Source organism: Bufo bufo, chromosome 6, assembly GCF_905171765.1.
Source record: "Bufo bufo chromosome 6, aBufBuf1.1, whole genome shotgun sequence".
In the NCBI taxonomy this organism is placed as follows: Eukaryota; Metazoa; Chordata; class Amphibia; order Anura; family Bufonidae; genus Bufo; species Bufo bufo.
Window position 1 is genome coordinate 39,572,118 of NC_053394.1, and position 23,027 is coordinate 39,595,144.

The 23,027-nt window shown below is 45.4% G+C and overlaps 1 protein-coding gene across 1 annotated transcript in view; it reads right to left on the reverse strand.

The window, feature by feature from the left end:
• The window catches only part of ADAM12 (ADAM metallopeptidase domain 12), a 583,999-nt gene that overhangs the window by 247,812 nt on the left and 313,160 nt on the right, over positions 1-23,027 (reverse strand). The window contains exon 5 of the mRNA XM_040437739.1: positions 13,942-14,018. Within this exon, the coding sequence (XP_040293673.1) occupies positions 13,942-14,018 (77 nt within the window). The remainder of the gene's footprint in view (positions 1-13,941; positions 14,019-23,027) is intronic.

Sequence of the window (23,027 nt, forward strand, 5' to 3'; positions counted from 1 at the left end):
CTAGAATGTTCTGCTTATAGTATAGTAATCACTACAATGCTCTATGTATGATACACAGAGCATTTTAGTGATCATTATACTGTGAGATGGGGAAAAAGCTCTACGAGACCAGTTCATAGTAGGGCTCTACAACAAGATCTTACAGGACAAATTGCAAGAGATGACCCGGATGATGGCAGACATGACATTCTACAGCGTCTACCTAGCTGCCGTGGAGAGAGAGGAAGAGAAACATGTCCGGTCGGCCCATTGGACACGTGAAGGTGCTGTGGAGGACCCCAGTGAAGATCCCACCACGACAAGAACAAATATTGATGCTGCCGGTGGGGGCTGGACGACAACTGAATGGACTGGAGGTCCTGATCGAGCCCACTTACCAGGAGGAAATGCAGACTCGCCCGGGCCCTCGCTATTGTGAAGAATGGATGTGTGCCTGTACGCTGCCTCAACGTTGAAGACTGCGAGTTAACTGTTCCTGGGAATACCTTGCTGCCCAAAGTTTATATGTCCGTAGGGGACATTCCTCGACGAAGGGGCTCCACGCTACAGCCAGATAGGAGATCAGCCTGGACCTATGCTGTAGAGGTCTATCAAAGAGAGCCCGGATGGGGGTGGACTGCAAGACCCTGACTCCAGGACAGAAGTTGCTGGAAGACACCCTTTGAGAATTTCAGGAGGCGTTCTCGAGACATGATGAGGACTTGATGTGCTTCCGCCATCGAGCACAAAATCCCCACCGGCAATGCTGTACCGATCAGGGAATGTTACCAGCAAATCAACAAGGTTGTGGGGGAGCGCCTGGGACAAGTGGTAAACCCTAACCCAAGACCAGTGCAGAGGGATGGGTATGCCCCGGGTGATCGAGTGATGTCAAAGCCAAGCAGCCGTCTGGGAAGTTGGATGGGCGGTGGAAGGCGGTCCTATACATTGTGAAGAGGAGGGTAGACCCTGCCATTCCGGTCTATGAGGTATAGCAAATAGGGACTCGGGGGCCCTCACGAAACTTGCACTGTAACATGTTGAGGCGTTGTAATTTTGATGAGCCAGTGTGCATGGAGGAGATGCCTCCTCCTGCTAAGAGTACAGAGGAAATCCCCTTAGGCCCCATTCACACGTCCGCAATTTCATTCCGCATTTTGCGGAACGGAATTGCGGACCCATTCGTTTCTATGGGGCCGCACAATGTGCGACCCGGCTCCAGAAATGTGGACCCGCACTTCCAGGTCCGCATTTCGGCTCCCGAAAAAAATAGAACATGTCCTATTCTTGTCCGCGGACAAGAATAGGCATATTCTATTAGTGCCGGCGATGTGTGGTCCGCAAAATGTGGAACGCACATCGCCGGTGTCCGTGTTTTGCGGATCCGCGGATCCGGAAAACACGCTACGGACGTGTGAATGGAGCCTTAGAGGAGAAGGAGGAGGAATGGTGGGTTGTTTCTGCCCCGGTACCCACAGAGGCTCCAGCCGTGGCAGGTTTGCCACCAAGGGAAAGTGTTGAGCAGTCAGCAGCTCCTTCCCATTTGATGTGCCTGGCGTCCCCAGTGCTTCTGAGCCTATCACTCTGCGAAGGTCAACCAGGCCCAATGCTGGTGTGCCCCCACAGCGCTATGCCCAGAATGAGTTTGCATGGGGAGGGTTGCAGAGGATGACAAACTCTAGTCGGGTGTTTGTATAGATTAAATTAAATGATCTGGACTGACATTCTGCGTTTGGCCACAAGATGCCGCCGTTTCCTAAACACAGCTAACAGGCTGCATATTTTCCATATTCATGAGAGATGGAGTTTCAGAGCCTGGAGAAGAAAAAGGAAGCAGCCATCTTAGAGGAAGCTGAGACTGAGGAACTGTGTGAGCAGAGGATCCGACAGCATCCAGGTGTGGGAGCATACCTCAGTGACCAGAGCTGCAGCTAAGTGAAGCTGATCGTGTCTAAGACCCTGATCCTATCTGGAGGAACGAGGATTGATTCCAGGAACGCTGATGAGAGCTGAGGAGCAAAGCAACATACACTACGGGACCGCATGCTTGTTGGAGAGGCATTTGTTCGGTTCAGAGTCATGAGCAGATACAGAGCAGACCCGGGTCAGTAAGATCATGCACGCACCTCATTACAGTGTTGGCGCCTAGAGACTGAGACCAGGCCTGTAGTTAGTTAGTTAGGGTCTCTGTTTGTGTCAGGCCACAAGTGTTGCTACTGTTCATTGCAAGGACTCCATTACTTAAATTGACATTTCACATTAGAGAGCTGATAAACTTCACACAAACTCAAGCCAGGCTGGTGTTTTGCTCAGGAGGAATACTCAGGCACGTGCTACAAGACCAGTTTTGGGAGGGGGAATACTAGCCCGCACCACACACTGAAACAATTTTTTTAATTTTTTTTTTAGGGTAACAACAGGTAAGGTGTGGCTGTTTAGTTGTGCTCTCCAGTAGGTAAATTACCGCACTTTCCTCCTGCATCCATCAGAGGGTGCCGTGCTGTGCTGCACAAGGGTGTCAGCCTTCGGGCTGGACGTGTATGTAAAGTTATTGTATGTTCCCAGCATTTGTGGTTGTGTTCATTGCCACGTTTAGGTAAAATTCTGTTTTAGCAAAAGCTGGTGTTGGGGTTGCTTTCCTCGTTCGTGACTTCACTGTATCCTGGGGAGCCCACCACGGTACACGGCTTACACTACCATACACAGAATATTCTACTGAGTACTATACCAGACACAGAGCATTCTAGTGATCACTATACTATACACTGAGCAATCTAGTTATTACTATACTGTACATAGAACATGCTATTGATTACTATACCATATACTGAACATTCTAGTGGTTACTATACTATACACTGAGCATTCAAGTTATTACTAGAGATGAGTGAATCAAAGTTGACAAAGTGGAATTCGATCCGAATTTCAGGATTTTTTTTTTGTAAAATGGCTGCTGCACGTGTTAGGACATGGAGCAAGGAACTCTGGGAACGAGGGATCACCCACAATGCCATGCATGCAGCCAATCAGCAGCCAGCCAGCCCTGTAATGGCACACCCCTATAAATAGCCTCAGCCATCTTGGATTCTGCCATTTTCCAGTGTACTTAGTGCAGGGAGAGACATCAGCAGGCGCTAGGGACAGTGGTAGAAATAACTTTAAAACTTTTATTTTGCTGTATAGAAGCTCAGGGAAAGGATAGGGAGGAATCATTCCACCGTATTGAAGCAGAACAGGCTTCAGTAGGGGAGTTTACAGCCGGGGTAATAGAAACAATCCTATTATACAGCTCTGTAATTCCAGCAAACCGTTCTTGTTATTGGGGTGCAAGTGCTGTTTGATACAGCCATTAACAGGGTTTATTACAAGGAAATATTTATACGTCTTATTTGCCATTCTGCGGTGCAGTTATATGTTCTAGAACCTTTTGTGGCATGTATAAGTGGAAAAAAAGGGCTTATTAGCCATTGTGTGGTGAAGTGAGAAAATGACAGACTTTTTTGGGGTGTTTTAAATTTTCTTTTTATTTATTTATTTATTTATTTGATTTAACAGTAAAACATCTGACAGAGAAATACCAGGCCCTGCACAGGGGAGTGGCAGAGGCTTAAATGTTTCTGGCGCAGGCACAGGTCGCAGCAGAGTAAGGGGGTGTGGCAGCAGGAGTCGCAGCAAGAGGCCTAAGCTCCCAGTGTCATCTAGCGGTCATGTCTTGACCAGCAACCCAGCGGTTCTTGAATGGTTGACTCTGTCATCCACTTCATCGCAAGTGACATCAGACACCCCCAGCCAAGAGTCGGTGGGTTCGTCAGACACAACCTTTAGTTGGCATGGCCTGGGAGTAGGCCCCTGTGCCCTCACCTGTCCTCAACCTGCCTCTTTCCTTTTCTGTTCCCTCAGCCAGACAAGTATTATATGCTGTAGGCTCAGCTCCACTATACAGCGAGGACAAGCTACTAGAGTACAGTCAGCAGCTACTGGCAAGCCAAGATTTGGGGGAGACATCCGCCGCTTCCTCTGCTAGGCGGGCAAGTAGTGATGTGGAGAGTGGTGTGGGAGCTAGTGTTGCGAGCGGTCAGGCTTCTGACCCAGAGACCGTTGAGGAGGAAATCAGTGACGTACAGACACTACTCTGATGATGAAGCCGATCGCACTTGGGAGCCGGGTGAAGAACTCTTGCTCTACCTGAGGCTTGCTGTACCAAGTGGCTGCTGATTAAGTGGGGTTTAGACTACCGAAGTTTAAGACAAGGAGCAAAAAAATAAGGTTTGATAAATTTTCCTTGTGTGTTGTCGGCTTAATTCTAGCTAGTCCTCCAACTACAGCAGACAGGGTCTAATTCTAACTCATATTTACTGTTTTCCTACTTTACTGTTCATCCCCATTTAAACATGTGCTCCATGGACAATGCCACTAAGTGTGTGTCCTGTGCAATGTATGCGCGCCTTGAAGAGCCTTTCGAGGGCGAATACAATTGCACTAGATGCAATCATGTTGCATATTTGAAAGCCCAGATCTTGGATCTAAATAAGCAGCTTGAAATACTTAGGGGCATTGCAAACCTGGAGAGAGGCTTAGACCTCACTGTGCAGGCACTGACTGGGGTCAGTGAAATGGAGGTGGGAGGAGAAGGGCAAAATCAGTAATATCAGGTGAGCAGTTGGGTTAATGTAGGAAGAAGGGGTAGAGGGAATAGTGCCAGGAAGGCTAGTCCTGAGCTGGCACACCCTAGTAAATATGCCTGTTTGGCTGATATTAGGGATGAAAGCCCAGGGCCAGCAACACTGCAGCAGGGCATTTCTCCTAGCAACCAGGAGGATGACCGCTCCAGGAAGCATGGGAAAAGGTATGCAGCAAAGGTCAGGCAGATGCTGGTGGTAGGGGACTTTATTATTAGGCGGACAGACAGGGTCATCTGTTGCCGAGACCGTGAATACCAAACAGTGTGTTGTCTGCCGGGTGCTCGGGTTCGGCATATTGCGGATCGGATTGACAGATTGCTGGGTGGGGCTGGGGAAGACCTGGCGGTCATGGTACACATTGGCACCTATGACAAAGTCAGTGGGAGATGGAAGGTCCTTAAAAAAAGATTTTAGGGAACTAGGTGAGAAGCTCAAGTCCAGGACCTCCAAGGTAGTGTTTTCAGAAAAACTAACAGGGCCACAAGCATCACCAGAGAGACAACGGTAGCTTAGGGAGTTAAATAAGTGGCTCAGAAGTGCAGGAAGGAATGGTTTGGGTTCATGGAGAACTGGGCCGACTTCTCGGTCGGTTACAGGCTCTATAGTAGTCGGGACGGACTGCACCTTAATGGGGAGGGTGCAACTGCCCTGGGGAAAAAACTAGGATCGGGGGGGGGGGGGAGTCATACTAATAAGGGGGTAGATAGTGTCGATAGAGAGTGGGTAATAGAAGGGGACAGTGGGGATTTAGTGGGGGCTGGGGTTAGCGAGGAAAATAGGGAGAAGACTGGGCATAACTATACATTTATGAAAAATAGAACTGCTGGTAACAAGAACCTATTACATACAAAAATCAACCAAGGTAACCCAAAAATCCCGGATATTCACTTTACAGGTAATAGTAATTTATAATGTATTTTCACAAATGCCAGAAGTCTAGCTAGCAAAATGGGGGAGCTGGAGGCTATGGTACTAGAAGAACACATAGATGTAGTTGGTGTGGCTGAGACATGGTTGGACTCTTTGCATGAATGGGCTGTTAATATTGAGGGTTTTACACTATTTAGGAATGACCGGGTCAATAGAAAAGGTGGTGGCGTGTGCCTGTATGTGAGGAGTGATCTGAAGACAAGTGTGAAAGAGGCAATTGTGGGTGCAGATGGTAAGGATGTGAAAACCTTATGGGTGGAAGTTCAAAGGGATATAAACACTGAAAAAATAATACTTGGTGTAATCTATAGACCCCCATTACATCACAGAAGAGATAGAAACGCAACTGTATAACCAAATAGAGAGGGCGGCACAGGCTGGTACAGTGGTCATAATGGGAGATTTTAACTTCCCAGATATTGTCACGGATGGTGTTGCAGAAAACAAGAAGTAACAAATAAAGATCCAACTGACTTGATCCAAAACTAAGGAGCAAAAGGGGTGAGCCCTATTAAAGCCCTAGAGCTCTCTCTGGCTGCTCAGCACATGCAAAGATCTCAATGATAGAAAGTTGCATGTCCACGTACCTCGACTGTGTGACACCTGAACACCCTATAATAGTGAGGGGACATGACCACCGGCTCCCTACACTTAATACGGAGGGAGTCAGGGTCACCTAGGATCAAGCCAACAGGAAAACAGAAATACAGAAATAGACTTATCTTGAGGAACCAGCAGTAGCAACTTCAAGCAGTGAACAGAATCCAGGAAGTAGTATAAACCGCAAAGTGAAGCAGTATAGGAGGAGATATATAGGGAGGCAATCACTGCTAATAGATGACAGCTGGGAGAAGGAGAAGAGATGTCAAAGCGAAAGCAAAACAAAAGAACATCATGTAGGAAGTACTCAAGAACGTCTATCAGAACTTCTCAGAGATCTGGCGGTGACAGATATTGACTGGGGTCATGGTTCTGCCTCAACCGCAATAGGGAAGAAGATTCCTCAACTTGCTTCAGGACCAGTTAATGGGCCAGTTTGTAGAAGCTCCCACTAGGGACGATGCTCTGTTGGATCTGGTAATTTCTAATGATGCAGAGCTTGTTGGTAATGTTACTGTTCAACAAACACTAGGTAATAGTGACCACAATATAATTATATTCCCCCTAAACTATAAAAAGCAAGCTCTGTCAGGCAGAGCAAAGACACTGAATTTCAAAAAGGCTAATTTCCCTGGGTTGAGGGCAGCATTTCAGGGCATAGACTGGGAGCAGCTACTGTCACAAAATAATACTGAGGATAAATGGGAGAGCTTCAAATCCACATTGAGTAATTGCACTAAAAAATGTATCCATTTAGGTAACAAGTATAAACAGCTAAAATTAAACCCCCCATGGCTTACAGCTATTGTAAAAAGGGCAATAAAAGACAAAAAGAGGGCATTTAAAAAATACAAATCTGAGGGGTCAGCTGTAGCATTTGAAGATTACAAAGGGCTTAATAAAATCTGTAAAAAGGAGAAAATTAGCAAAAATACAAAACGAACAGCAGGTAGAAAAAGAGAGCAAAACAAATCCCTAAAAATTATTTAAATATAAATGCTAAAAAACCTAGGTCTGAGCAGGTAGGTCTACTAAATAATGGTAAAGGTGTGTGTGTGTGTGTGTGTGGGGGGGGGGGGGTAAGTCACTGAAGATAATGAAAAGGCAGAGTTACTAAATGGGTTTTTAGCTCTGTGTATATATAATATTATAAGTGATAACCAACATGGGTTTACCAAGGACAGAAGTTGTCAGACTAACCTGATTTGTTTTTATAAGGAGGTGAGTAGTAGCTTGGACAGAGGGGCGGCTGTGGATGTAGTGTTTCTGGCTTTTGCAAAGGCTTTTGATACTGTCCCTCATATACATTTAATAGGTAAAGTAAGGTCTATAGGCTTGGAAAGCATAGTTTGTAATTGGATTTAAACCGTCTGAAGGACCGTGTCCAGAGAGTTGTGGTCAATGATTCCTATTCAGAATAGTCCCAGGTTATAAGTGGTGACCCCAAGGTTCAGTGCAGGGCCCTTTATTATTTAATTTATTTATTAATGATATTGAGGGGATTAATAGCACCATATCTATTTTTGCAGATGACACTGAGCTGTGTAGAACTGTACAGTCTATGGAAGATGTCCACACACTACAAGCTGACTTGAACACTCTGAGTGATTGGGCATCAACTTGGCAAATGAGGTTCAATATGGACAAATGTAAAGTTCTGCATCTTGGTAGTAATAATCTCTGTGCTTCATATGTCCTAGGTGATGTAGCACTGGGAAAGTCACTTATAGAGAAGGATTTGGGTGTCCTTGTGGATAGTAGATTAAATTACAGCATACAATGTCAATCAGCTGCTTCTAAGGCCACCAGGATATTGTCATGCATTAAACGAGGCATGGACTCGCGGGGCAGGGATGTAATATTACCACTTTACAAAGCGTTGGTGCGGCCTCATCTGGAATATGCAGTTCAGTTCTGGGCACCAGTCCATAGAAAGGACGCACTGCAGCTGGAAAAAAGTACAGAGGAGAGCGACTAAACTGATAAGGGGAATGGAGTGTCTTAGTTATGAAGAAAGATTAAAATAATTGAATTTATTTAGTCTTGAGAAGAGACGTCTAAGGGGGGGGGGACAGGATTAATTTATGCAATTATATAAATGGGCCATACAAAAAATACGGTGAAAAACTGTTCCATGTAAAATGCGCTCAAAAGACGAGGGGGCACTGCCTCCAGTAGAGGAAAAAGTTCAGTCTCCAGAAGCGTCAAATATTCTTTACTGTAAGGACTGTGAAGCTGTGGAATAGACTTCCTCCGGACGTTGTCACAGCAGGAACAGTAGACAGTTTCAAAAAGGGTTTAGACAAATTTTTTAAAGTAAAAAACATTAATGCTTATGAAAACGTGTAGAAATCGGAGTCTCAATTCCTTTTGGGATTCGCATCCCCACCTATCCCTTGGTTGAACTTGATGGACGTATGTCTTTTTTCAACCATATTAACTATGTACTATGTAAGAAGGGGCTTCGTCATCATCAGGAGAAGAGGGTGGCAGCTTGCCCGTGAGCCAGCGGCGGAGCCAGCAAGTCGCTAGCGTGGCTGGGAGTCAGCAGGGTGGCAGCAGTGGGAGGTCGGGAGCCAAATGTGCCCTGGGTAGACTACCCGCTTCGCAGGAGCCTACCTGCCCGGAAAGTAGTGGTGCAAGGGTTCACGGAAGCAGCGGCGGTAGCAGTCAGTCAGTGCGGAATGTTGGGGATAAAATCCCCTACTCGGCGGTGTGGAAGATTTTTCTTAAGCCGCCGGAGGAAGTGAACATGGTCATTTGTAGAAAATGTGGGCAGAAGGTGAAGCATGGCCAGGGTGCCAACATGCACCATGGCCCTGCGTCAACATATGCAGCGCCATTATAGAGTGGCCTGGGAGAACCGTGGCTCTGATGTGGTGGTCCAGTCTGCCGGTTGTGGCACGCACCCGATTTCAGGCAGTCAAGGCTCCACCACCTCAGCCGAAGGGAGCTGTCTGTCCTTCCCATCATTTGCTGGTCCTGATGCTCTTGCTCCTCCTCCTACTCCTCGTCAGTCATTCCGTCAGCAATCGATCACTGAAGCGATTGCCAAGAGACAACAAAATGCGTGCACTCATCCAACGGTGCAGAAGCTGAATGTGCTCCTGTCCAAGTTGCTTGTGCTGCAGTCCCTCCTTTTCCAATTTGTGGACTCTGCACCTTTCAGAGAACTGATGGCTTGTGCTGAGCCGAGGTGAAGAGTCCCAAGCCGTCATTTCTTTGCGAAAAAGGCAGTACCAGCCCTGCACACACATGTAGAACAGAAGGTGGGCCAGTCCTTGAGCCTGTTGGTGTCTGCCAAAGTGCAGGGCACGGCGGTATCATGCTGTTCTGCACCTCGTTTGCCTGGGCAAACGGAGTCACAAAGGGGAGGAACTGCTCAGTGTCCTTAATCAAGAAATCAAATCCTGGCTTTCTCCGCAACAACTCAAAATTGGAACCATGGTGACTGACAACGGGAAGAACATGGTGTCGGCGCTGTGTCAAGAAGGGCTGAGTCATGAGCCCTGCATGGCACACGTGTTCAATCTGGTTGTCAAACGGTTCATGAAGTCTTCCACCCATCTGCAAGACAGCCTAAAAATGGCCAGGAAACTTTGCATGCACTTCAGCCACTCGTACACTGCAAAGCACACCCTCCTTGAGCTGCAGCGGCATCCCCCAATATAGGTTGATATACGATGTTTCCACCCATTGGACTTCCACCCTCCATATGTTGGACCAACTATACGAACAGGGAAAGGCCATAAACGATTTATTGATGATCCAAGCGGACAGGAGTACTCCCCTGTGTAACTTCTTTGCTCAGGCCCTTTGAGGAGGCCACGTTATTTGCCAGTCACCAGGACTACGGGATGAACAACGTCATTCCACTGCTTCATGTCCTGGAACAGATGCTGGTAAATCTGGCTGGTCAGGGGACTGGAGACGTGGCGCCTAGATCTCACAGCCACATAAGCCCTGTGGGGGCTGAACTGGAGAAGGAGGAGGAGAAGGACATTGGAACACAAGCAATGTGTAGCCAAATAGGTGTTTTTTCTACTCAGCTGACAGGACAGGAGGAGCAGGAGCAGCCAGAGGAGCTACAGGGCGATGAGGAAGACGAGTCAGAGGACCTAGACACACCGTGGCAGTATGCAGTGGAGATGGAGGCAGGGAGTCCCTCTGAGTCACTTGCACAAATGGCCCGATGCATGCTCACTTGCTTGCGTAGTGTCAGCCGAATTGTCAGCATTCGGAAGAGGGATGAATTCTGGCTCTCCACCATGTTGGACCATCATACAGGTCCAAAATGGGGGCCTTTTTTTACACCCGCTGAGAGGGAGGACAAACTAAACTACTATAGAGACATCCTATGCAGTCAGTTGGGAGCTGCCTATCTGCACCCTCGTCTATCCTCTCGCATGTCTGACCAGGGGGGCCCTCTCTGCTCACGTTCCTCTGCCATGGCTGCTGTGGCAGGGTGGGGGGGGGGGTAGGAGCAGTTCAGGCTCCATCAGCAGCAACTTGAGTCTAGAGCTGCTGTTGAGCAGCTTAAGAAACTACTCACCAGCAGCAAAAGCAGCTAGACCTGGAGCAGGACCTAAACCAGCAGGTGGTGGCATACTTGGACAGCACCCTGCCACCCCACATTGAGCACATTGGACTACTGAGCAGCCAAACTGGATCAGCTAGGATTTCCACCCACCAATGCCTGATGCATCAGACTAGATCCTCCATGGTGCCACACCATCACTTTGACAAAAGAGACCAGTTTCTTCTGGCTACCTGCTTCAGCTTCTACTCTGATGCTGCAACCCGCCTGATGCCGCACATCTGATGCCAAGTGCTCCTTCTTTCAACCACCATTTTCAGCTGGTATTGCCACCCACCTCCCCACTCTGTCAAAGGGTCACTCTGTTGTCTCCTGATGCTGCTGCCACCTCACCACTCAGGTCTCCTGATGCTGCTGCTGCCACCTCCACACTGTCATTGTGCCACCCTGTGGCCTCCTCCTGATGCTGCTGCTGCCGCCACCTCCACGCTCTGTCATTGTGCCACTCTGTGGCCTCCTCCTGATGCTGCTACCACCTCCAGACTCTGTCATTGGGCCACCCTGTGGTCTCTTCATGCTGTTCCCGTCCCCCCTACTTCATGACTGGGACACTATTTTGCCTTTCGGCCTGGCTGACATCATTATTTATTTGACCCTTCTTCTGATCTGTCAGAAGGAAGGAAAAATGAGTTGCACAACGGATCCTGTCTATGTAACAGCTGTAAGGCCTGCATGACATAGTCCCTATTTTGCATCATAATTGGCTTATGATTTAGTAGGCAAAAGCAGGAGTGGGTACAAAACACAGAAGACATGCAAATATTCAATTTACGTGCCATCTCTGTTTTGGATCCACTCCTGTTTTTTTTTGGCTTTAGCAATACTGATGGATTACTGACCAAATGCTGACCGAGTGAAGGCAGATGCTCCACAGACAGGATCCGTTTTTTGGGGGTTATTGTTCTGACGGATTAAAGGAAGTGCAAAATAATCAGTGACAAACTTACTGCTGACACCCTCTTTACTCTGTCGGGGGGCTCTACTCATAAAAGCGTTTAATAGAACAGGTTCTGTAGAAATCTATGTGGAATCAGTGAATTGGTGTAAAAGGAGTGCACTCTTTCACGCTATAGTAGGATCTTGGGCCTATGCACGGTTCTTTATACCTGGCGCTAACATCGACCTGTAAGGCTGAGTTCACACTTGAGTTATTTGGTCACTTTTGGCCCCGTGACTGCCCAAATAAGTGAAGTGTGCAGTGATTCTAAGAGCGACGCCTGTCATCTGCATGTCATACGGACTCACAGTATTATTACACTACCACAGAAGACTCCCTATGCGTGTTACTGCAAGTCACAGTGTTCTACACCACTATACAGGCTCTCTGCAGCCAGCCATTTACGCGATTCGCCACAAATAAATTCGGATCGAACCAAATTTTTTCAGAAAATTCTGCGAACCAACCGAATCAAATTTATGAGAAATTCGCTCATCTCTAGTTATTACTATACTATACACAGTACATTCTAGTGAGAACTGTTCCATCCTAATAGTCATACAGTCCTGATCAAAAGTTTAAGACCACTTGAAAAATGCCAAAAAATCATATTTTACATTGTTGGATCTTAACAAGGTTCCAAGTAGAGCTTCAACATGCAACAAGAAGAAATGACAGTGAGACAAAACATTTTTTGGGCATTCAATTAATTGAAAATAACAATTAAACCGAAACAGGCTGTTTTTCAGCTGATCCAAATTTTAGGACCACATGACTTTAAAAGGCCAAATCAGTGTAAAGATGTGGATTCATTGTCATTTTCTGTCAGGTAGTCACACGTTGTGATGGCAAAGGCAAAAAAACTCTCCCTTTTTGAACGTGGTCGGGTTGTTGAACTGCATAAGCAGGGTCTCTCATAGCGTGCCATCGCTGCTGAGGTGGGACGCAGTAAGACAGTCATTTGGAATTTCTTAAATGATCCTGAGGGTTATGGAACAAAAAAGTCAAGTGGAAGACCCCAAAAAATGTCATTAGGACTGAGCCGGAGGATCTAATTGGCTGTCCGTCAAGACACTGGACGATCCTCAACCCAAATGAAGGCCCTTACTGTTGCTGACTGCAGCCCCATAACCATCAGACGGCATCTGAGACTGAAGGGCTTCAAAAACAAAAAACGTCTTCAAAGACCTCGTCTCCTTGAACGCCACAGAACTGCTCGTTTGGACTTTGCAAGAAAGCACCAAACATGGGACATTTAAAGGTGGAAGAAAGTTTTATTCTCTGATGAGAAAAAATGTAACCTTGATGGTCCTGATGGTTTCCAACGTTACTGGCATGACAAGCTGATCCCACCTGAGATGTTTTCTACGCGCCACAGTGGAGGGGGCGCCATAATGGTCTGGGGTGCTTTTTCCTTCAGTGGAACAATGGAGCTTCAGGAAGTGCAGGGGCGTCAAACGGCCGCTGGCTATGTCCAGATGTTGCAGAGAGCATTCCTCATGACTGAGGGCCCTCGTCTGTGTGGTAACGAATGGGTTTTTCAACAAGACAACGCTACAGTAGACAATGCCCGCAGGACAAGGGACTTCTTCCAGGAGAATAACATCACTCTTTTGGCCCATCCTGCGTGTTCCCCTGATCTAAATCCAATTGAGAACCTTTGGGGATGGATGGCAAGGGAAGTTTACAAAAATGGACAACAGTTCCAGACAGTAGATGGCCTTCGTGCGGCCGTCTTCACCACTTGGAGAAATGTTCCCACTCACCTCATGGAAACGCTTGCATCAAGCATGCCGAAACAAAAATTTTAAGTGATAAACAATAACGGCGGAGCTACTCATTACTGAGTTCATGTTTGGAAGTTGGATTTCTGTTTTGGGGGGGTTTAGTTTTTTTTGGGAGGTGTGGTCCTAAACTTTTGATCAGCTGAAAAACAGCCTGTTTCAGTTTATTCATTGTTTTCATTAAATTGAATGCTCAAAAAATGTTTTGTCTCACTCCCATTTCTTCTTGTTGCATGTTGAATCTCTACTTGGAACCTTGTTAAGATTCAGCCATGCTAAATATGATTTTTTGCCATTTTTCAAGTGGTCTTAAACTTTTGATCAGGACTGTATGAACTGTACCACTATTGTACAAGAACTATTCTAGAGATCTGTTCTAAGTTACATTTTCACAATTAAATCCTGAATGAAGACTGATACACAATGCGTTACCTGAGACCAGAGCAGACGCTTAAACTGACAGATGAGCCAGAATATCCCTCTACCTCTCCGTGATAGTAGCAGCGATCCTTAAAGAAAAAAAACAAAAACAAAGAATGTCACCACTTTTCAAATGAACTTAAAACTTAGGTGCTTTGTTCTGCCTAATTTTAAATGTCAAATTACAATAAAAAAAAAATCCTTGCTAACATTTGCCATGCTGACTTTCTAAGGCCCCTTGCAGACGAGCGAGTATTCCACGCGGGTGCAATGCGTGATGCGGACGCATTGCGCCCGCACGAAATCTGGACCCATTTATTTCAATGGGGCTGTGTACATGTGCGTTGGTTTTCATGCATCACTTGTGCGTTGAGTGAAAATCGCAGCATGCTCTATATTTTGCGATTTTCACGCAACACTGACCCCATAGCAGTGAATGGAGTTGCGTGAAAATGGTTGCTAAGAGATGTTGTTTGTATACATTCAGTTTTTTATCACGCGCGTGCAAAACGCATTAAAATCGCATTGCACCCGCGCGATAAAAACTGAACAACTCAACACGATAGCAGGCAAAACTGAATGACTTTGCCTGCAAAATCGCGCACTTATCACTGAACGCATCGGCAGCGCATCCGGACCTAATCCGGACGCGCTCGTTTGCAAGGGGCTTAAGGATTCACTTTAAATTTTCAACTTAGCCAAATTTTCACAATAAGGAGAACTGAAAAGTGAAGGGTATTTCTCCCATACAATTCATTATTTTATTCAAGATGGTTTACGTCTTATGTCATGTTACTGTTGTGAATGATTGCCTTGTTTGAAAGTACAAGTTCTGCTCTGTACATTTGAAAGAGGTCACATAGAGGATAGGATAGGGGAAAAAAAAAAGCGTGACCCTGCCTGACTCCTCTCTCTTCCCCCGGAAAAAACACAGCTCCTGTTCATGGCCGGTTTCTGGTACTGACACATTCATCTGCATTGGTTTGAGCTGCAATGCCAGCCCATGGACATGAGTGCCACTCTTGTCAGCACTTTAAAGTAGCGTGTCAGACAAGAATGACAAAAATATATCAGATATTTTTTGAACAGTATTATGTCCTTATTTTGCACCTCAAAGGGATTTATGTCCCATTTTTTGCTTATATATATATAAACCCAGTCCAAAAAATAGATTTAGGTCTGAATTGATTCTACCCGAATCAAAAGTTCTCCAATTGGCCTAAAATTGGTATATGATACTCTCATATTTTCTCTATTATCTTTTTCTCTTTTTTAATTTTAATTCTTTATTTTCACCCTTCCCCCTTTTAAGCTCTTGAATACAATGATAGCATTAGTAAATAATGTCAAATGACACTGACATATATAGCTATGGGTAAACTCATGGTTGACGGTGTTAAAAAGCCTTTTTTAAAACACACCAACATAAAAACAGGCAGACAGCGGAAGTTGCATCATTGGGTTGGCAATAAATAGCAACTGTCAGCAATGGCAGATCTATTCATGGCCATCCATGTGCCTGATAGAACTGAACCTAGTTGTTCAGGAGGTACATGTCAAGTTACTTAAGTGCATCAGGTTGGCACGGTACTGGAAAAAACTTCCATGATGGAGCAAACTAAACTGGCTGATGTGGTTTCTACTACTTGTTTGAGCAGAGGCACCGGGGGAAAGGTGACTTGCATTTGGGTGACCCCCACATTTGGAGAATGACAATACACATTTGATGGACAACTGGCAAGAAATACTACTGCCCTTAAAATTAAATTTTGGTGAAGACATGGAACTGCTCTACAATTACCACAATTAAGTGGTACGGCAGCAACGGAACCGCCATTACTGGGTGGGAGTTCAGCTTGCTCACAACTGGATTGCTGGCCACATAGGGTTGTTTTCTGGCCACAAATCCCACTATCGATTACTGATGATAGAGCGGAGGAAGAGTGGGAGAACAAGTAACTGAGGATGACAATGACAAGAACATTCTACTGGTTGTAGATGTGACATGGCTGCCGCAAAGAAGAATAAGAGAAGGATGACAGTCTTGTTCCAATTGCTGGCCATTTCTATTTTCCCGAAAGAACTGGTGATGATGCCTCAGGTGTGCTGAATTACACAACATTTTAGAAAGCAGACAATTTTTACATACTACAGCCCAGAAGTAGTAGTACCATAAAACAGAATTAAATTTGGATGAAGGCGCAGAAATGTGCTATATTTACTTACCATCACTAAGTGGTACGGCAGCTTGCACACAAGCTAATTGCCGGTCGAGAATAGTTTTCTCATGGCCACATATTCCATTTTGGATGTCTAAAAATGGAACAGAGGACAAGGAGGGGGACAAGTTTTGTCCATAAGTTGCCTCTGTTCTTTATTGCCACTGCCGTGGCCACCATCCTCCTCCTCTGATGTCTCCTCCTCAGCACCTCAATCTGGCTCCCAGGTCTTGTCTAAAACATAATCATCATTAACGTGCTCACCCTCCCCTCCACTTTTATTAGACTGGGATTTGTCATTGTAGGCTCCTTGGCCCCCCTCCTGATTCCCTCCTCTGCCAATGTCACCACAGCTATCACTGCCTCCACCGTCGCCATGAAACAAAAAATTATGTTCTTTGCAGGCACTGAAGGATTTTGGTAAATTGTTACCGGTGGCTCACCCTGGTTTCTTTTCTTCTGTTTCTTTCATTTCTTTCCTTTCTTTTGTTTCTTTCATTTCCTTACCTTTTACAGTATTTCATATTACAATATTTATTTTATACTACAAAGAAAAAAATAAGGGGTTGGGTCAGCACAACCTGCCTGTAGGTGCAGATCGCTATGGCGAAATACATATACAAACGGAAAATGCAAATGTGATCGCACACTACATCCAGCACTCTGCCCTCCATGCTGGATGAGACATTGGTTTATATTTTGGCCAAATCATAGTAAGCCACTCACCGCGTCAAGGCTGTCTCATGAGTGGTCCCTAACTCTTGTTCCTACCTGTTCATGGGCCATGACAGCCACATAAAATCCAGGGAATGCAGGTCAGCATGCAAGCCAAGTACACTTTGCTTGTAACCCCGTCCGGTGCCATTACAGCTTTCATCGGATCCAGGGATGCAAGTACCAACATGCATGCTGAACCCACCATATACTTCTCCTGGAGCCAAATGGCTAATGGTAGGTTCTATACAAGCAGACTCAGTTTTATACTGACTTTAAAACCAGCCTCAAGGACAGATTAACTGGTCAGGTGTGCAATGACTCCAAGGAGATCGCCACGCCTCCAATATATACTACAAAGAAAAAAATAAGGGGTTGGGTCAGCACAACCTGCCTGTAGGTGCAGATCGCTATGGCGAAATACATATACAAACGGAAAATGCAAATGTGATCGCACACTACATCCAGCACTCTGCCCTCCATGCTGGATGAGACATTGGTTTATATTTTGGCCAAAGCATAGTAAGCCACTCACCGCGTCAAGGCTGTCTCATGAGTGGTCCCTAACTCTTGTTCCTACCTGTTCATGGGCCATGACAGCCACATAAAATCCAGGGAATGCAGGTCAGCATGCAAGCCAAGTACACTTTGCTTGTAACCCCGTCCGGTGCCATTACAGCTTTCATCGGATCCAGGGATGCAAGTACCAACATGCATGCTGAACCCACCATATACTTCTCCTGGAGCCAAATGGCTAATGGTAGGTTCTATACAAGCAGACTCAGTTTTATACTGACTTTAAAACCAGCCTCAAGGACAGATTAACTGGTCAGGTGTGCAATGACTCCAAGGAGATCGCCACGCCTCCAATATATACTACAAAGAAAAAAATAAGGGGTTGGGTCAGCACAACCTGCCTGTAGGTGCAGATCGCTATGGCGAAATACATATACAAACGGAAAATGCAAATGTGATCGCACACTACATCCAGCACTCTGCCCTCCATGCTGGATGAGACATTGGTTTATATTTTGGCCAAAGCATAGTAAGCCACTCACCGCGTCAAGGCTGTCTCATGAGTGGTCCCTAACTCTTGTTCCTACCTGTTCATGGGCCATGACAGCCACATAAAATCCAGGGAATGCAGGTCAGCATGCAAGCCAAGTACACTTTGCTTGTAACCCCGTCCGGTGCCATTACAGCTTTCATCGGATCCAGGGATGCAAGTACCAACATGCATGCTGAACCCACCATATACTTCTCCTGGAGCCAAATGGCTAATGGTAGGTTCTATACAAGCAGACTCAGTTTTATACTGACTTTAAAACCAGCCTCAAGGACAGATTAACTGGTCAGGTGTGCAATGACTCCAAGGAGATCGCCACGCCTCCAATATATACTACAAAGAAAAAAATAAGGGGTTGGGTCAGCACAACCTGCCTGTAGGTGCAGATCGCTATGGCGAAATACATATACAAACGGAAAATGCAAATGTGATCGCACACTACATCCAGCACTCTGCCCTCCATGCTGGATGAGACATTGGTTTATATTTTGGCCAAAGCATAGTAAGCCACTCACCGCGTCAAGGCTGTCTCATGAGTGGTCCCTAACTCTTGTTCCTACCTGTTCATGGGCCATGACAGCCACATAAAATCCAGGGAATGCAGGTCAGCATGCAAGCCAAGTACACTTTGCTTGTAACCCCGTCCGGTGCCATTACAGCTTTCATCGGATCCAGGGATGCAAGTACCAACATGCATGCTGAACCCACCATATACTTCTCCTGGAGCCAAATGGCTAATGGTAGGTTCTATACAAGCAGACTCAGTTTTATACTGACTTTAAAACCAGCCTCAAGGACAGATTAACTGGTCAGGTGTGCAATGACTCCAAGGAGATCGCCACGCCTCCAATATATACTACAAAGAAAAAAATAAGGGGTTGGGTCAGCACAACCTGCCTGTAGGTGCAGATCGCTATGGCGAAATACATATACAAACGGAAAATGCAAATGTGATCGCACACTACATCCAGCACTCTGCCCTCCATGCTGGATGAGACATTGGTTTATATTTTGGCCAAAGCATAGTAAGCCACTCATGAGACAGCCTTGACGCGGTGAGTGGCTTACTATGCTTTGGCCAAAATATAAACCAATGTCTCATCCAGCATGGAGGGCAGAGTGCTGGATGTAGTGTGCGATCACATTTGCATTTTCCGTTTGTATATGTATTTCGCCATAGCGATCTGCACCTACAGGCAGGTTGTGCTGACCCAACCCCTTATTTTTTTCTTTGTAGTATATATTGGAGGCGTGGCGATCTCCTTGGAGTCATTGCACACCTGACCAGTTAATCTGTCCTTGAGGCTGGTTTTAAAGTCAGTATAAAACTGAGTCTGCTTGTATAGAACCTACCATTAGCCATTTGGCTCCAGGAGAAGTATATGGTGGGTTCAGCATGCATGTTGGTACTTGCATCCCTGGATCCGATGAAAGCTGTAATGGCACCGGACGGGGTTACAAGCAAAGTGTACTTGGCTTGCATGCTGACCTGCATTCCCTGGATTTTATGTGGCTGTCATGGCCCATGAACAGGTAGGAACAAGAGTTAGGGACCACTCATGAGACAGCCTTGACGCGGTGAGTGGCTTACTATGCTTTGGCCAAAATATAAACCAATGTCTCATCCAGCATGGAGGGCAGAGTGCTGGATGTAGTGTGCGATCACATTTGCATTTTCCATTTGTATATGTATTTCGCCATAGCGATCTGCACCTACAGGCAGGTTGTGCTGACCCAACCCCTTATTTTTTTCTTTGTAGTATATATTGGAGGCGTGGCGATCTCCTTGGAGTCATTGCACACCTGACCAGTTAATCTGTCCTTGAGGCTGGTTTTAAAGTCAGTATAAAACTGAGTCTGCTTGTATAGAACCTACCATTAGCCATTTGGCTCCAGGAGAAGTATATGGTGGGTTCAGCATGCATGTTGGTACTTGCATCCCTGGATCCGATGAAAGCTGTAATGGCACCGGACGGGGTTACAAGCAAAGTGTACTTGGCTTGCATGCTGACCTGCATTCCCTGGATTTTATGTGGCTGTCATGGCCCATGAACAGGTAGGAACAAGAGTTAGGGACCACTCATGAGACAGCCTTGACGCGGTGAGTGGCTTACTATGCTTTGGCCAAAATATAAACCAATGTCTCATCCAGCATGGAGGGCAGAGTGCTGGATGTAGTGTGCGATCACATTTGCATTTTCCGTTTGTATATGTATTTCGCCATAGCGATCTGCACCTACAGGCAGGTTGTGCTGACCCAACCCCTTATTTTTTTCTTTGTAGTATATATTGGAGGCGTGGCGATCTCCTTGGAGTCATTGCACACCTGACCAGTTAATCTGTCCTTGAGGCTGGTTTTAAAGTCAGTATAAAACTGAGTCTGCTTGTATAGAACCTACCATTAGCCATTTGGCTCCAGGAGAAGTATATGGTGGGTTCAGCATGCATGTTGGTACTTGCATCCCTGGATCCGATGAAAGCTGTAATGGCACCGGACGGGGTTACAAGCAAAGTGTACTTGGCTTGCATGCTGACCTGCATTCCCTGGATTTTATGTGGCTGTCATGGCCCATGAACAGGTAGGAACAAGAGTTAGGGACCACTCATGAGACAGCCTTGACGCGGTGAGTGGCTTACTATGCTTTGGCCAAAATATAAACCAATGTCTCATCCAGCATGGAGGGCAGAGTGCTGGATGTAGTGTGCGATCACAATATTTATTTTATTCCATTTTATTTTACCCCCTTCATTCCATTCCAATTCACTTATCCCATTTCATTTCATTCTATGTTTTTATTTTTTATACCCCATTTTGGTTTGCTATATTTTCAGTAACTATATATATATTTCTGTCTTTCTGTATTTCTCGATTATGTTGTACTTACTGTATGTATGATAATTTTGTGTACATTGTTGCATTTACAATTCATATATTTTCTGTGAGCCAGTTGGTCTTTTTCATGAGACCTCCAGTCGTCTGTAATCGGAAGATTGTGGCTTCTTCCATTTTATAATTTTTACTACTGAGGAAGGGGACAGGAGCCCCGAAACGCATATGGCCAAATATTACAGTTTAAGCCCACCTTTGTATTTAATGGATTAATTTACAACTATAATTACATGTCTGAACGTTCCAACTGCGGCGCTAAATTTGACATCTGTGGAACAAGAAGACCAGTGTGCTCCACCGACCCAGGACCTGTGGAACTGCAAGATACAGTGTGTTTCACAAGCACTAGTATGCATGCACACTATCCTGCCAGTATCTACGGGGTTTAAGTCTGTTTGTAATCCCTATCAACAATTGTTGACAATTATACTAACCTCGTCCAATCTCCAAAACTTCAGAATTGCTTGACAAAAGAATTTTAGGAATTAGAGTTTATCGATTCGCCGAATTTCCAAGTGCTTCATGGTAGAGAATCAATTTTATCTGTAAGAGTGTAAAAAACAAACAAACAAAAAAATCATACTTACCTGATCCATTTACTCGCAACGGGCCGGCCGCCGCCATCTTGATTGAAGATCTTGCACGAAATCCCGTGCGCGGTGACGCATGACGTCACCACACCGGCCGGCGGCATGACGTCATTTTGGGCCATATGAGATTTTGTGCCAGGTCAATCAAGGTGGCAGCTGCCAGCCTGCCTCAGGGAAATGGAGGAGGTAAGCATGATTTAATATCCGAGGGGGGTACAATGACGGGAGAGGCGCAATTGCGGCTCCCTGTCATTACACCCACTACTTACAAAGAAATGGGCTTCGTAAAATTCGGTGAAGCAGCCAAATCAAATTTTCCAACACTTCGCTCATCTCTAATAGGAATCATAATTTTAACATGTTCCCATATGCTGCTCATGGTAGTTATGACATAGTGAGGCCCCAAACTAGTTTTGCTGCAGGGTCCTACTTTTTTTTTATATATTATACTCTTTCCCATTACTTTAACAATAATTTCAAAATTTAAGGAACATCCCAGTTAAACTCAAACTATGCCATGTCCATTACAGGGCTTAAAGGTGAATGGTATAGCTTTTCTTTTTGGTGATTTTTGAATCCCTTTGTCCCGTCAAGCCCTGTGCTAGCTATAACTCAGCATATTATTTTTTGTAGGAGTTATCCTTTTAGTTATTGGGGTCATAACAGATCCTCCTTGATTTCGATGGCTATCTTGGATTTTGAACCTTTACCAAAGAGCCACAAAGGCAAAAAAAAAACTCTATTAGCTCGTAACCTGGTAAAGATAGCTCTGGCCGAAGAACATCTCACATGCAAGTTATCAACCAAGTAGTGAATGGAGTTTGTCCTTTTTGCTGTAGCCATGACCTCCTGATACACAGACTCCTCCATTCATTTTTTTTTTACACCAATTGAGGCTGTTTCTCATCTAGGGTAATGATTTCCATTTGACAGAGATGTTATCCCACCCCCCCACACACACAGTCGTTCCTTTTCCATTCATATTTCCCTCAGTTAGGACTATGCATTGTCCACCATCCAACTACTCCTTCAGAATTTAGTTCAAAGACAAGGCTCTACTCCCCCCCCACCTAAAAATAAATAAATTGATAAGAGATATCTCTCATTCCCGTACATGACCTCAACTCATTATATGATGACTGCTCTGGAGAGTCTGGAACATATAAAGTGCTGCCAAACCCCCAGCCTCATTTCCTGGTGAAGAACATAATGCTGTTAGACTTAGAGGAATCTATTACACATCATCCCAAAGACGTTTCATCTGCAAATACTCGACTTAAAGCTGTTAAAACAAAAGCTGTAATACTATACATTTGTGCACATAGCGTTCTATGAGAGAAGCCAGAGGAGGTGGAACAAGTTCTATAGTGGTCATTCATCAAAATAAAGGTATGTCTGGGATATGGCAGCTAGCAAAGAGTGGAAGCATATATTTACTGTATTTAGCTATCGGTTGGCTTTATTTTACCTCTATAAAGTAATAATGCACAATAATTTAAAGGCTGCAGCGGTTGCAGCCAATGATTGTCTGAGAGATCATTTCCTGTTTGTCAAGAGAGACCAGGAAGTAGAGACCAGTGCGAACTTGGGAAGCACCAGGAATGGAGCTGCAGAAATGG